This window comes from Piliocolobus tephrosceles, chromosome 1, assembly GCF_002776525.5.
Source record: "Piliocolobus tephrosceles isolate RC106 chromosome 1, ASM277652v3, whole genome shotgun sequence".
Classification (NCBI taxonomy): domain Eukaryota; kingdom Metazoa; phylum Chordata; class Mammalia; order Primates; family Cercopithecidae; genus Piliocolobus; species Piliocolobus tephrosceles.
In genome coordinates, this window is record NC_045434.1 from 168267665 (window position 1) to 168283990 (window position 16326).

General features: G+C 38.3%; 1 protein-coding gene across 6 annotated transcripts in view; it reads left to right on the plus strand.

Annotated features, from left to right (window-relative positions):
* HSPB11 (heat shock protein family B (small) member 11) overlaps positions 1-15830 on the plus strand; it is a 25936-nt gene extending 10106 nt beyond the window's left edge. For all 6 annotated transcript variants that reach the window (XM_023188106.2, XM_023188091.1, XM_023188112.1 and 3 more), the window contains exons 3-6: positions 7623-7729; positions 9309-9377; positions 13443-13486; positions 15620-15830. In XM_023188106.2, the coding sequence (XP_023043874.1) occupies positions 7623-7729; positions 9309-9377; positions 13443-13486; positions 15620-15736 (337 nt within the window). In that variant the 3' untranslated portion in view covers positions 15737-15830. The remainder of the gene's footprint in view (positions 1-7622; positions 7730-9308; positions 9378-13442; positions 13487-15619) is intronic.
* Positions 15831-16326: the final 496 nt, after the last annotated feature.

Here is a 16326-nt window from a genome sequence, read left to right on the forward strand (position 1 = left end):
GCTCTGTGGCCCAGGCTGGAGTGCAGTGGCCGGATCTCAGCCCACTGCAAGCTCTGCCTCCCGGGTTTACACCATTCTCCTGCCTCAGCCTCCTGAGTAGCTGGGACTACAGGCGCCTGCCACCTCTCCCGGCTAGTTTTTTGTATTTTTTAGTAGAGACGGGGTTTCACCGTGTTAGCCAGGATGGTCGCGATCTCCTGACCTCATGATCCACCCGTCTCGGCCTCCCAAAGTGCTGGGATTACAGGCTTGAGCCACCGCGCCCGGCCAACATAGGGGACTTTTAATGTATATGCAGTTCCAGAAAATAATTAGACAGTATATTGTAGACACTAAAAGTTAATTTCTGGCCAGGCGCGGTGGCTCATGTCTGTAATCCCAGCACTTCAGGAGGCTGAGGCAGGCAGATCAGTTGAGGTCAGAAGTTCAAGACCAGCCTAGCCAACCTGGTAAAACTCTGTCTCTACTAAAAATACCAAAAAATTAGCCAGGTGTGGTGGCGTGCACCTATATTCCCAGCTACTCGGGAGGCTGGGGCACCAGAATTGCTTGAACCCAGGAGGTGGAGGTTCGGTGAGCTGAGATCGTGTCACTGCACTCCAGCCTGGGTGGCAGAGCGAGACTCTGTCTCAAAGAAAAACAGAAAGTTATTTTCTGTTCACAGTTCCTTTATCTAAATAGAGTAACCATAGAATTATTTGGAGAAAACAGTGCTATAAATGTGTCCCTACAGGATAATGGAATGTTGTTTTATGGCCCTGCTCCAAACTCTCCATTCCTTCAGAAATAAGAGTTAAATAAATAGCCAGGCATAGTGGCTGAGGCAGGAGGATAGCTTGAGGTCAGGAGCTTGAGACTAGCCTGGGCAACGTAGCAAGACCGCATCACTAAAAAAAGAAAATGATTATACTTCTTCTTTTCCTCTGCCCTTTGTGTTTAATGTGTCAGTGAAAAAGGGGAAAAGAGGTTCTACACTAGGAAAAAAAAAAGCCAAGTAAAACAGAAGAGACAGAATCAGTTTTTTTGGTGTAGTGTAGAAGAATACTGTATTTAGAATTAACATTCCTGGGTAAGTGAACTATGTGTTATCTTGGTCAAAGAGTATATATATTACTCTTTGAACCTCAGTTACTGATCTGAAAAATGGGGATAATACCACCTTTCCTGCTGACCTCAGAATTGAGAAAAAAAATCACATGAGATAATCCATGTAAAATAGGTGTTAGCTATAAAGTCATATTTAAAAGAAAACTACCACTTTGATGACTTCCTTATACATAATTACAAGATTTAGTTAGATGTCTTTTTTTTTTTTTGAGACAGGGTCTCACTCTGTCACCCAGAGTGACAGTGGCACGATCTCGGGTCACTGCAACCTCTGCCTCCTGGGTTCAAGCGATTCTCCTGCCTCAGCTTCCCGAGTAGCTGGGACTACAGGCATGCACCACCATGTCTGACTAATTCTTGTTTTTTTGTTTTTTGTTTTTTGAGATAGAATCTTGTTCTGTTGCCCAGGCTGGAGTGCAGTGGCACGATCTCGGCTTAGTGCACCCTCCGCCTCCCAGGTCTAAGCAATTCTTCTGCCTCAGCCTTCCGAGTAGTTGGGATTACAGGTGCACGCCACCATGCCCAGCTAATCTTTTGTATTTTTAGTAGAGACAGGGTTTCACCATGTTGGCCAGGCTGGTTTAAAACTCCTGACCTCGTGATCGGCCCACTTCGACCTCCCAGAGTGCTGGGATTACAGGCATGAGCCACCGCGCCCGGCCTAGTTAGATGTCATTTTAAAATTCAAGTGTATCTCTACATGATATTTTATGTTATTCTATTGGTTATGTTCATTGAAAGCCTCCAAAGAAAAACATGGGGCAATGAAAATTAATTTAATTAATTTCAATAAGTAAAATTTAAAATAATATAAATATGAAAAGAGACTGTAAAATATTAAGCATTTTATAAAAACCCAGAATTTTGAGTTAGGAGAGCTGACCTTGGCTGGACACAATCCCAGCACTTTGGGAAGCCAAGGCAGGAGGATCACTTGAGCCCAGAAGTTTGAGGCTACAATGAGCTGTGATTGTGCCACTGTATTCCAGCCTGAGTGACAGAGCAAAACCCTGTCTTTAAAAAAAAAAAGTAGTTCTGGCCCTTTTTTTTTTTTTTTTTTTTGGTAACAACTTTATTGACATATTATTCACATACCATACAATTTGCCCATTTAGAATGTACAATTCAGTGGCTTTCAGCCTATTCACAGTTACACAGCCATCTCCACAACCAATGGTGGAACAGTTTCATCATCCCAAAAAGAAACTCCACACAAGAAACCTCACACTTGTTATCAGTCACTCTGTATTTTCCCATCCATACTAGCCCTAGGCAAGCATTAATCTACTTTGTTTCTGTAGATTTTATCTATTGAGATATTTCATGTAAACAGAACCATACACATGTGGTCTTTTGTGACTGGTTTCTTGGTTTCTTTTTTTTTTGAGACGGTATTGGAGTGCAGTGGTACAACCTCAGCTCACTGCAGTCTCCGCCTCCTGGGTTCAAGTGATTCTCGTGCCTCAGCCTCCTGAGTAGCTGGGATTAAGGCAGGCACCACCACATCTGACTAATTTTTGTGTTTTAAGTATAGACGGGGTTTCACCATGTTGGCCAGGATGATCTTGATCTCTTGACCTCATGATCTGCCTGCCTCTGCCTCCCAAAGTGCTGGGATTACAGGCATGAGCCACCACCCCCGGCCGTGAGTGGTTTCTTTCTTTTGTTTTTTGTTTTTTTGAGACAGTCTTGCTCTTTCATCCAAGCTGGAGTGCAATGGTGCAATCTCAGCTCACTGCAACCTCTGTCTTCTGAGTTCAAGTGATTCTCATGCCCCAGCCTCCCGAGTAGCTGTGACTACAGGTGTGTACCACTACACCTGGCTCATTTCTTTATTTTTAGTAGAAACAGGGTTTTACCACGTTGGCTATGCTGGTCTTGAACTCCTGACCTCAAGCAGCCTACCTGCCTTGGCCTCCCAAAGTGCTTGGATTACAGGCATGAGCTACCACACTTGGCCTGGTTTCTTTCACTTACGTGTTTTCAGGGTTGATCCATGTTGTAGCACATATCAGTACTTCATTCTTCTTTATTGTCAAGATTTCATTGTATGGATACAGCACATTTTATTTATGCATTCATCAGTTGATCGACACCTGGGTTGTTTCTACTTTTGAGCTGAATTTTCCCCAATTTTATTTTAAAATAACAAATTATGGATCCAGAAAACTCAGCAAGTCCCAAGCTAGATAAATACAGAGGTTGTATCTTAGTCAAACTGCTGAAAAAGAAAAAGAAAAAAAATATTTTAAATAGCTAGAAGGAAATAAAAACTATTATATACAGAGGAACAATAGCGCTAATGACAGCTGACTTTACATCACAAACAGTGGAAGCCAGACAACAATGGAGCAATATCTTTTTAATACTGGGAAAGGGAGAAACAAGCAAATATTTAAAAACCCTGTCAACCCAGAATTCTGTGTCTAGCTAAACTATTCCAAAAATGAAGATAGGATAAAGGCATTTTTTCATCACAAGTAGACCTGCATCACAAGGAATGCTAAAGGAAATTCTGCAGTTTGAAGAGGTATAATACTAGGTGGAAAATCAAACCTATAAGAAGAAATTAAGTGTACTGGAAATGGTAAATATTTGGGTAACTATAAAAGACTGCCTTTTTTTCCTCTTTTAATTTTTTTGAAAGATAACTGACCACTCAATGAAAAAAATTGTATTATGGGGTATATTATATATATAAAATATACAACAACAATGGCACAAAAGTGATGTTCAGTGTAAATTGACTATCATGAAGATTTTATGTTGTAACCTAGAGAGGAGCTATTGTAAACATTTCTAATAAAAGAGGTATAGCTAGAAAAGATAGATGAATTAAATGGAATGTAAAAAATTTATTCACTCAGAAACGGGAAAGGAGAAACAGAACAAGAATAGATAGGAAGGATGAAAATGAATAGCAAGATGGTAGATTTATACTCAGCCATATCACTAGTTATACTAAATGTCAATGGGGCTAAACACTCCAATTAAATAGCAGAGATGTCAGACTGGATAAAAAGCCAAGACCCAAATATATATTGTCTAAAAGATACGCACTTTAAATATAAAGATACGAATAGGTTGAAAATAAAAGGATGAAAGAAGATGCATCCTACAAACAGTTTATATAAGAAAGTCGCTGTAGCTATATTCATATCAGACAAAGTAGAATATAAGACAAGGAGTATTACCAGAGACAAAGGGGACATTTTGTAATGTTAGAAGGTCCATTCATTAGGAAGAGAGGATAATCCTAAGTGTATATGGACCTAATAATAGTTCTTTAAAATACATAGAACAAAATCTGAGAGATGAAAGGGAGAACTAGACAAATTCACAATTACAGTTAGAGATTTTAGTACCCTTTTCTCAGTAATGATAGAACAATTTGGCTGAAAATAAAGACATAGAAGATCTGAATAATATCATAATCTCGACTTTGTTGATGGTTATAGAATACTATAATCAACAACATGGAACAAGAACGTATTGATGAGTTGCGTGTGGTGGCTCACGCCTGTAATCCCAGCACTTTGGGAGGCCAAGGCAGGCACATTGGCTGAGCTCAGGAGTTTGAGACCAGCCTGGACAACATAAAAAAACCCCATTTCTACAAGAAAACACAAAAATTAGCCAGGCATGGTGGCGCATACCTGTAGTCACTGTTCCTTTTGGAGCTGAGGCAGGAGGATGACTTGAGCCCAGGAGGTCAGTGCTGCAGTGAGCCAAGATCGTGCCACTGCACTGCAGTCTGGGTGACAGAGCGAGACTCAGTCTCTTAAAAAACCTAAAACCCAACATATTGAACATTCACTGAAATGTGCTGAAACATAAAATAAGTCTCAATATATTTCAAGATTAAAATCTTAGAGAGTATGTTCCCTGACCATGGTGTAATTAAATTAGAAATAAACAACAAAAAGATATTCAGAAACCCCCCCCAAAACTTAGTAACCACTACACTTCTAAATGACCCATGGGTCAAAAAAGAAATCATAAAGGATCTTAGAATTTTATGTTATTTTATTATTATTATTTTTTTGAGATGGAGTCTCCGTCGTCCAGGCTGGAGTGCAGTGGTGCAGTCTCGGCTCATGGCAACTTCCACCTCCTGGCCTCAGCCTCCCAAGTGGCTGGGACTACCGGCGTGTCCCAGACACCTGGCTAATTTTTGTGTTTTTAATAGAGACGGGGTTTCCCCATATTGGCTGGGCTGGTCTTGAACTGCTGACCTCAGGTGATCCACCCTCCTTAGCCTCCCAGAGTGCTGGGATTACAGGAGTGAGCCACCATGCCTGGCCTTAGAAAATACTTCTAACAGAATGATGTTGAAAATATAACATACCAAATTTGCAGCATGCAGCTAAAGCAGTGTCTCAAGGGAAAGTAATAGCATATATACTTATGTTAAAAAGGAAAAAATTGTAAAACCAATAATCTAAATTTTCACCTTAGGAAGCTAGAAAAAAAATGAGTTAATTAAACCCAAAGTAAGTAGAAGAAAATAAATAGTAAAGGTAAGAGCAGAAATCAGTAAAATAGACAATTATTAGAAAAAAATAATAAAGCCTAAAGTTGATCATTTGAAAGGATTAATAAAAGTTATAAACGTCTAACAAGATTAGCCAAGAAATAGAGAAAATGTAATTTGTTAGAACCAGCAATGAAAGTAATATCACTACAGATTCTAAAGGAATCATAGATAAAGAACAAATTTAGGCGAATACATTTGACAACTTAGATGAAATGGACAGATTTCTTGTAAAGCTCAACTTATAAAAATGACACAAGATATAAATTGGAAATTCTGAACAGCCTCATATCTATGATAGAAATTAAATTCAATCAAATATTTAGAGAAGAAATACCAGTCTTCCACAGACTTTCTCAAAAATAGAGAAGGAAACATTTCCCAAATTGTTTTATGAGAACATTATCCGGATAGCAAAGCCTGACAAAGACATGAGATGACAAGAAAGAAAATGGAGTGCAAAATAGTACAACCACTTTGGCAAGCTGACAGTTTCTTATAAAATTAAATATACTTTTACCCTATGTCCTAGCAATTCCACTGTTAGTAATTACCCAGAGAAATGAAAACATGTTCACAAGCACTTGTACAAGAATACTTACAACAGCTTTGTTCCTAATAGTAAAAAGCTGCAAGCAATTAAAATATCCAACAAAAATATCAAACAAAATCACGAATGAAAACGTTGTGGCATAGTTGGTGGTGATAGAAATCAGAGCAGTGGTTGCCTAAGGGAGGTAGGGATTGTCCAGAAGGAAAGAGAAGGGAGATTCTGGGTCATGGAAATGTTCTATATCTTCATTGGAGTATTGGTTACATAAGCATATACATTTATCAAAACTCACTAAGTTATGCACTTAAGGTAAATTTCACTGTAGGTAAATTTTACTTCCCAAAAAAGTAAAAAGCTTATATAGTTAAAATAGAAATGATTATTTCTGTAGTCAAAACCGTATATACTATTTTGACTATATATGACTTAAAATTCAGTGCATGTTTTAATTTTTGTTTGAACAAACATTTAGCATGTATCTACTATGGGTGAGCCATTGTAGCAGTTGTAGGGTTATAAAGATGAGTAAGAGAAAGAAGCTGGACTCAGAGCTCAGCATCTAGTGGGAGCCATAGAAACACAGGAGATTAAGTGCCAATGTAGAGATGGAGGCTGAGTATGAGATAAGTGCAAAAGAGGGAGGAAGTGATTCTGATTTAGTGGTGTTAGATAAATGGGACCACAAAGTGAATTAACTTATGCAAGGGGAAGAAGGGTTTTTCAGGTAAAAAAACACAAAAAACAAAACCTCATGAATGAGCTACGGTACAGAAGCAAGAGCCTGCATAACATATTTGCAGAATTGTAAGTGGCCCAGTGTGACCACCGTGATGGAAGAGAATATAACTTAATGATGGAACCAGATTGTACAGTCTTAAATGCCATACAAAGGAATTTAGAATTATAGGCAATATTGGGAGGCCGAGATGGGCGGATCATGAGGTCAGGAGATCGAGACCATCCTGGCTAACACAGTGAAACCCCGTCTCTACTAAAAAATACAAAAAACTAGCCGGGCGTGGTGGTGGGCGCCTGTAGTCCCAGCTACTCGGGAGGCTGAGGCAGGAGAATGGCGTGAACCCGGGAGGTGGAGCTTGCAGTGAGCTGAGATCCAGCCACTGCACTCCAGCCTGGGCGACAGAGCAAGACTCCGTCTCAAAAAAAAAAAAAAGAATTATAGGCAATAAGGGACCACTGAGGCATTTAGATAGGAGTGACATCAATTCGTTTCTGTGTTTTAGAAAAGAATACCTGGTAGTAGTAAAGAAGAATTATTAAAGTTGGAGAGAGATTAGAGGCAGAATTAATGGAAAGGGGATGTAAGAATCCAGTAGTCATTTAATTTTAAAAAAACAGGTATTCAGTAAAATTTTATGATTAACCATTTATATTTGGCTATTCTTATTTTTTCTTTAAAATTAACAATAGGAATCCAGAAACGTTTTGGACCACCACAGGAATGTTTCCCCAGGAATTCATTATTTGTTTCCACAAACATGTAAGGATTGAAAGGCTTGTAATCCAAAGTTACTTTGGTAAGCAAATCTTACATTAATTTTTTCTTCTTTTTTTTTTTCGGTGCTCCAGGTAAGGCTCATGTGTTGATTTTCATTATCCTTTCATTTTTTCCATAGGCAGAAGGCATGTATATAAACTTTTGGCGAAACACTAGTTTTTCTTTATAGCATGGAATCCAGTTTTATTGCTGGGGTGAAAGGATGGGGATTATGGGTTAACTGCCTTGAGCTCAATTGGCCTCTCTGAAACTGCAAATTTGAAACCCTTCCAAAGCACATAATAATTTCCATGCAATTTACTATGTAAAAGTCTGGCAAAAGGCCCTATTAGGAATATAAGACGCCAGCTTGCCAGAACACTAAGTTCCATGACATCTTTATTCTAGATTCATTTGTCCTGGAGTTCTTTGTCAAATTCTTGTTGAAAATCTGATAACCCTGATTATTTACGTTGGATAGTTGTGATTCTTCTATTACTAGTGGCATTTTCTCAGGAATTTAGGGGGATAATCTCCCTTGGGACATCATTCTAATCCTATTTATTTAAGGATAAAATGTATCAGACAAAATCATGGCAGGAAACAGAATACATCCCAGATGGTTCAAATGAAGAGGCTCTATTGATGGGGCTGCTTGCAAAATTATGGCCTGGGTTGAGGGAAGAAACAAGGCAAGGAATGATGAGGCCCTCAGAAACTAGCTATAGCAGGAAGCTGTGACCAGCCCTGGCACAAGGGAAGGAAATAGTGTTATCAGAGATCTGTGAGAGCTGGAGCCTGTGTAAAAGGGCCTAACAGGAGTTGTAGGCAGGAGAAACTGTCAAAGATGTCACACTGAAGCAGGAAGGGAGTGGAGATAAAATTGGCCGATCTCCCTTCCCCACCCCAATCTCCCCCTGGTGTCTCCCACTGGACAAATCCAGTCAGAAGGCAGTGGTAAATGAATTCATGTGATACGGTCCACAGAGGTTAGCCCCTCATGGCACAGAACAGGACAAAGAAGAGGAGCAATGGACCTGGAGTGGTAGAGACTGGACTGAGAACAGTGGAGAAAAACCAGTTTAGAAGGAAGATGACTGTATTCCTGATAAGTCTCTTCTCTCATTAATTGTGGAGGCTCTGGGTTTGAATTCCATTTCAAGCTGTATATCATTGAACACCTTGCTTGGCTCCTCTAAACCTGTTTTCTCACCAGTAAAGTGGGTTAAAATACCTTTCTCATAAGATTGTAGTCAAAAGTGAATGGATAAATATGTTTGACTCATCATAGGCTCTCCATAAATGTTTATGACCAAGACCATCAATAGTATTATTATTGCCAGTACACACAAAAAAATTGGAATAATGCCAAATTCAAAAAAGCTCTACTTGCTCTGTGTTATATGGTTGCAAACATTTGGAAGATTAGTTACACAAGACTATATTTTACCATAGGGTTTTTTGGAAAAATACAGAGTAACTTCCATGATGTTTCTGATCCCAGTGTTTGTGTAGTTCCACTGTGCATGACAATCTCAGGCAGAGGGAAAAAGAAATATAGGGTCAAAAACGTAGAGCCAGATTAACACTTTACTTACTTTGTTTGTTGACAATGTCAGTACAGACCTTGAAGATTGAAAAGAGCACGTCTAAAGAGCCAGTTGATTTTGAGCAATGGATTGAAAAAGGTATGTGTTTCACCAGCATTGTTCTGAGCATGAAGGAGTAGATAATATTCCTTTGGCTCTACATTTCTCATCTAGCTGCACTTTGGTGAAAAAAGATGACTTCAATGATCCTTGTGACACATTTAGGACCTAGAAAGACCCAGGTTTGAATACAAAGCTGCTTCTTCATTTACTGGTTATATAAAAACATGTGACTTAATTTTTCTCAGTTCCAAAATCCTTATTAGGAAAATGGCGATGATATCTATCATTTAAGGTTTTGGTGAACTAGTGTCTGGCATATAATAGACAATAAATATTAGTTTCTCATCTTCTTTCCTTTCCTGCCGATTAGTGGTACTATTTAAATATCACCAGCAGAATTGATAGCCTCTGCTTAATTAAACACGGCATCTTGCCTTCATATATCTATCTCTTTTCCCTCTCAAAATATCATGAAAATAATAGTAAAGGAATAAAAACAGGCATAAACCTACAAGGACAAAGATTAAACAACCAGCAAACTAAAGCAAATGTGAGAAATCAGTGTATATTATGATAAAGAGAAAGCAGATGGAAGAGTAGTAACTTCTTTAGCTGAATGAACTAGGTTATAACCTAAGGTCTTGCCAAGGAGCATATCAATAAGAAGCAAGCCACTTTGTCACACAGAACCCCAGAAAGGCCTAGACCTCAAAGGCAACAGGTGCCATGGGAAGTATGAATGAGACCTGGGTCAGAAAATAAGGATGATTAGTTGAACATCTATATACAGAGTAATCAGACTCTAGGTACCTTCTTCCATCCTACAAAGCTAGGTGACCACTCCTTTCTCCCACAGACCTCCACCACCACCCTCAAGAGACAACTGCAAATATAGAATGTTGAGGCTCAGGAGACCAGATATATAGTAGGGAGTGAGTGAGACATGGAGTTGAAAATTGGATACTAGTGGAAGCCTACATATTGAATAGTGGGAACACCAGCCTCCTTCCTGTGTTCCGGTATTAATGTCAGCAGCCAAGAATATACCCTCAGCTGGAAGACTGGAACATTCATCTTTGGAGAAACTAAATGGCCCTAGAAAAAAGACCTATGGATACTGATAAAGGCCAGCTCATTTCTGGTCACCCTATTTAAGTCCAGTAATCAACAAGTGTGGTTCATGCACACAGTTGTCAAATGATGCACAGTTTTCAAATAATCCAGAAGTAACAAAAGACAAAGATCACAAGACATTAATGAAGACCTCAGACCATGAATATAATCAAGCTTTTAGCTCTAATTTCCAATCTATAAGAAATATAGAGGATAGAGGAACAAATTAAGTGAAACTACAAATAGGCAAGATGATAAAATCTAGAATGTGGGGCATGGGCACAGTGGCTCATGCCTGTAATCCCAATACTTTGGGAGGCTGAGGGAGGAGGATTGTGTGAGCCCAGGAGTTCAAGACTGGCCTGGGAAACATGGCAAGATGTTGTCTCTACAAAAAAAATTAAAAATTAGCTAGGAATGGTGACATGTGCCTGTAATTGTAGCTACTTGGGAAGCTGAGATGGAAGGATCACTTGAGCCCAGCAGGTTGAGACTGCAGTGAGCTGTGATCATGCCACTGCACTTCAGCCTTGGTGACAGAGCAAGACCCCATCTCTAAAAAAAAAAATCTAGAATGTGGGACACTGTATGGGACAACTGACCTGGTGTCTTCAGTAAGTCAGAGGCATTAAAAAATGTGTGTGGGGGAGAGAAAGCACTTCAAGGTTAAAGGTACTTAATTCTGATTTTAATAAACCAATTATGAAAAGACAGGGACAATTGGGAAAATTTGAATAGGAATTGGGTTTCATATTATATTAAAACACTATATTTAATGTTGTTATGATGGTATTATGGTTATATAAAAAATTACTATTTAGAAATGGATAATTAAGTATTTAGGGGAAGCTAGGCTCACGCCCATAATCCCAGCATTTTGGGAGGCTGAGGTGGGTGGATTACTTGATCTCAGGAATTCAAGAAACTACCCTGGGCAACATGGAGAAATCTTGTTTCTACAAAAAATATATATACATATTTGCTAGGTGTGGTGGCATACACCTGTAGTCCCAGCTACTTGGGAGGCTGAGGAAGGAGGATCACTTGAGCCTGGGAGGTGAAGGTTGCAGTGAGCTGAGATCGTGCCATTACACTTAAATCTAGGTAACAGAGCAAGAGCCTGTCTCAAAAGAACAAAAAAGTATTTAGAGGTAAAATGTCAAATAATGTCTTGCACTTGCTTTAATTTTTGTTGTTGTTTTTCTTTTTTTGAGGCTGGAGTGCAGTGGCACAATCTTGGCTCACTGCAACTTCTGCCTCCCAGGTTCAAGCCTCAGCCTCCTGAGTAGCTGGAATTACAGGCATGCACCACGATGCCTGGCTAATTTTTGTATTTTTGGTAGAGACAGAGTTTTCACCATGTTGGCCAGACTAGTCTCAAACTCCTGACGTCAAATGATCCACCCACCTCAGCCTCCCTTAGTGCTGGTATTACAGGAGTGAGCCACCACACCTGACCTAAAATACTTTAGTGAAAAAAAAATTGATAAATCCACACTGATGAAATGTTAGTAATTATAAAATCTAGCTTATGGGTATATGTGGGAGTTTTTTAATGTTCTCTCATAAGTATGTTTGATATTTTTCTTTTCTTTTTTTTTTGAGATGGAGTCTCACTCTGTCACCCAGGCTGGAGTGTAGTGGCACGATCTTGGCTCACTGCAAGCTCCACCTCCCGGGTTCACGACACTCTCCTGCCTCAGCCTCCTGAGTAGCTGGGACTACAGGTGCCCATCACCACGCCCGGCTAATTTTTTGTATTTTTTTTAGTAGAGATGGCGTTTCACCGTGTTAGCCAGGATGGTCTCGATCTCCTGACCTCATGATCTGCCCACCTCGGCCTCCCAAAGTGCTGAGATTACAGGCGTGAGCCACCATGCCCAGCTGATGTTTTTCAATTTTTCATAAATAAACTAAGCAAATGAAAAAGTTTATTATTAATTTCTGGTGATAGAGTTGTACAAGAAAGAAAATGTCATTATAATTTATTACTTATTTCAGGAGTAAATAACCTTTAGATAGACAAAGTAATGTAACCATCAAGTAGGATTTCAAATTTGAGAGGAGGGAAAGAGGGAGAAGTTGAAGGAGGAAAAAGAGGGATTTCGGCTTTAAAAAGCTAAAATTTCACCTACTATACTATAAAGTCAGTAAAAAATTTAAATCAAAAAGGAATAAAAGCATATTATAATTTCAGGAAAAACAGCTTAAATAGTTGAGAATGTTTACTTTTAGGAAGCAGGACTAAAGGAGAAAGAAGGGGTAAAGCAGATTACTGATTTTCATTATTTCAGAAAAGGGTTAGGAAACAAACACTTCTTTTAATACTATGGGGCTTTTACATTGTATACATTATTTTATATGAAGTTAATTTTGAATACTGTCATTAGCTATCATTATAGCAATTAAATATTTCATGTTTCCAAAAGAATGTTTGATATGATTAACTCATGATCAAATAAATTAATCTGCTCTAAAATTAGATAAGGAAACAGTTTTAAAACTTGGATACCAGAAAAGATTACTTCATGGGCCACACAATTACGCATCATAGTGAAAGTCTCACTGAGAAACTCAGCTCTAGTTGTTACCTTTGGGTATGGCAAAATGGCTCCTTTCTGTTAGTAGCTGGATCCTCAAATGTTCACTTTTTTTTTCTTGAAAAGGGGATTTTTTAAAATAAATGTTTTAAAAAGAAATTTTCACATTTTATCGGTTCCTTATATTCTTTTACTATTAATATAATTGACATTTACATTTCCTTTTGCTTATACTCACTAGGATATTTTATAGCTCATAGATTATCTTTTTTGCCTTGTATATCATATACCTCTATTTTTAAATTAAATTTCAACATGCAAACGATGAGTCCTTCAAACCTGGTCTTATAATTTACCAGATATCATATTTTGCTGAACATAAATTTCAGTAGCTATTCTCATGTATTTTGACCCTTAACTCATTTCTTCTGTTACATTTGTGTTTTAGATTTGGTACACACACAGGGGCAGCTTCAAAATGAAGAAATTGTGGTAAGTGAATATACTTTATAGAATTAAAAATTAACCTGCACAATGTATTTAGACTTTAAACATATCTCCATAGTCATATATAATAAATATCCTCATGATATTATAGGTTCTGTATCTAAATCAATCAGTAGAGAAAGTTATTCTCAATAATAATATAAGCTAAATGTACATTCATAAATTAGGCTCTTTCATAGAGAGTGACGGCAAGATAAAACAATTCATTTATTTTTTGTTCTATTTTTCTCATTCATTTACTTTGAAGTATTTATTTGGTTTGCTTTTTTTCATTTGATTCTGTAGGCATTTTAGAATAGGAATCAAAAAAGGTCGAGATGCCAAAATTGAATGTTAATTTAAGCATGAAAGGACAAGGGAGATTCAGATAAGGGGAACTAGAGCATAGGATCAGCAACAAATAAGCCAAAGAGAGGTGAGGTGGAAAGAGAACCAGTATTTTTCGACAACATTCCACTGGGCTTTGCTTGTCAAGTGAAATGAATGCCTGTTGATGAGGAAGCTGCTGCCTCATCAGGAGTTCCTCTGTTCCTGGTAGTTGGTCAGGCTCCGGTTTTAGACTAACACAAAAAAGTAAAACAACTGCATATCTATTAGGTGGTCATGCTTTGTTTAATTAAAGTTTCCCTAAATGAGGGTTAAAATCGAACCTTATGCATTAAGTTTACTTCTTCACAATTTGCCAGAAGCTGCTATTAAATCAATGTTTCAAAAAATTCTGTAGGAAGTTTTTGAATCCCTTTTGTTCCTTTCTCTCCCACCAAAATTCACCCAAGCACTGGGGAGGCCAGTGAGGTCCTGAAAAATAATTAATCTTACTGAATTTTATCTTCCTGTTTTTTTCTGTCCTTACCTAGTGGGTTATGATTAGTAAGTCCCTGCTACCTTTTGTATATTGTTTCAGGACTCCACTGTGGGTCACAGCATTATGGAAAATTTGAAAAATAGCAGGGGGGAATGGGAGGCTGGAAATCACCCATAATTTTATTACCCTGTCACAAAAACTTTTACTGTATTTATTTTCTTCTAGTTGACCATTTGCTGTACAGTTAGAATAATAATGTGTGGACAAGTTTGTATCATTTTTTTAACTTAGTATTATATCACAGGCTTCATAAGTACAATTTTAAAATAATGTTTGCCAATTGGCATACATTTAAACTAATTTTCTTTTTCTTCCCTCTGTCATTACACACTTTGTCCCCTCTGTATACACAGGGGACATCTATGCATATTCTTGCTACAGTGACCTCCACCTTTTTTGTTACTTTCTAAGATTAAATTTCAAGGAATAGAATTACTGGGTGCAAGGTTATAAACATACTTAGAGTTTTTAAAATATATTGGCTAATTGCTTTCCAGAGAAATTATGTAAATATAAAAATGTAGTCATGCTTCAGGGTAGTATATTCTGAGGCAACATTAACCAAAGGAAACTTCTTTATTATGAAAAATACTTCAGAAAGACACTGGTATTTTTTTTTTTTTTTTTGAGACGGAGTTTTGCTCTTGTTGCCCATGCTGGAGTGCAATGGTGCAATCTCTGCTCACTGCAATCTCCACCTCCTGGGTTCAAGCGATTCTCCTGCCTTAGCCTCCCTAGTAGCTGGGATTACAGGCACGTGCCACCACGCCTAGCTAATTTTGTATTTTTAGTAGAGACTGGGTTTTTCCATGTTGGTCAGGCTGGTCTCGAACTCCCAACCTCAGGTGATCTGTCCGCCCCAGACTCCCAAAGTGCTAGGATTACAGGCGTAAGCCACCGCGCCCAGCTGACACTTTTAAAAAATTAGAAACTGGGCATGGTAGCTCACACCTGTAATCCCAGCACTTCGGGAGGCTAGTTTTGAGGCTAGTTCAAGACTAGCCTGGGCAACACAGCGAGACCCTGTCCCTACAAAAATGAGAGTTGCAGCTTTTAGCTCCAGTTGCTATTTTTCATCAAATCGAGGTTTGTATTTAGCTGATACGTACCACAACTATTACATGTAGCTGGCCTTATATATTGTTATGTATTTAGAATATTACTCTTGCATCAAGCCGTTTCTTCTGCTAACTGCTTGTTAATAGTTAACTAGCACTGCTAAAAGCATTTATATTGATTTTTTTCCCATACAGGCACGTGATGGCTCCGCTACTTACTTGAGATTCATTATTGTATCAGCCTTTGACCATTTTGCATCTGTGCATAGTGTTTCTGCAGAGGGAACAGTAGTCTCAAACCTTTCCTCATAATTATAACAAAATGCTCTTGCATGATTTTTTAACAATATATTTATTTAAACAGGAAGTTGTCACTGATATACTTTATTAAAAGGATTTGTATCAATTTGTTTCAGTTTTTATTTACATTCTTTTCAATATTTGGGATAAAGGAATTTTGTTTTTATCAGTCAGCAGTACTGGCCACCATGGAGGAAATGAGGAAGCTTTGGCTTCAGTATATAGCTTAATCGAGGAAGTGACTGCACATGAAAATTTAATGGGTAATACATTGCATCCCTGCAGCATCCACTCTGGTGCTCTTCAGATTGTAGTGCATTAATTTTTTAATTGATTGATTGATGCAAAGAACTAAGTGAGCAATATAGACAGTAAACAATGTAAGAGGTCAGAAAAGAGAAAGTACTTATGGACAGGTTTCATTGAGGTCATGGAACCTGAGGTGGGCCCTGTAAAACAAGTGATTTTACTTTTTCTTTTAATTAAAAAAAATTTTTTTTGTGGTAGGGTCTAGCTGTCCCCCAGGATATAGTGCAGTGGCTCAATCTTGGCTCACTGCAACCTCTCCATCCCCTGGACTGAAGTCATCCTCCCACCTCAGC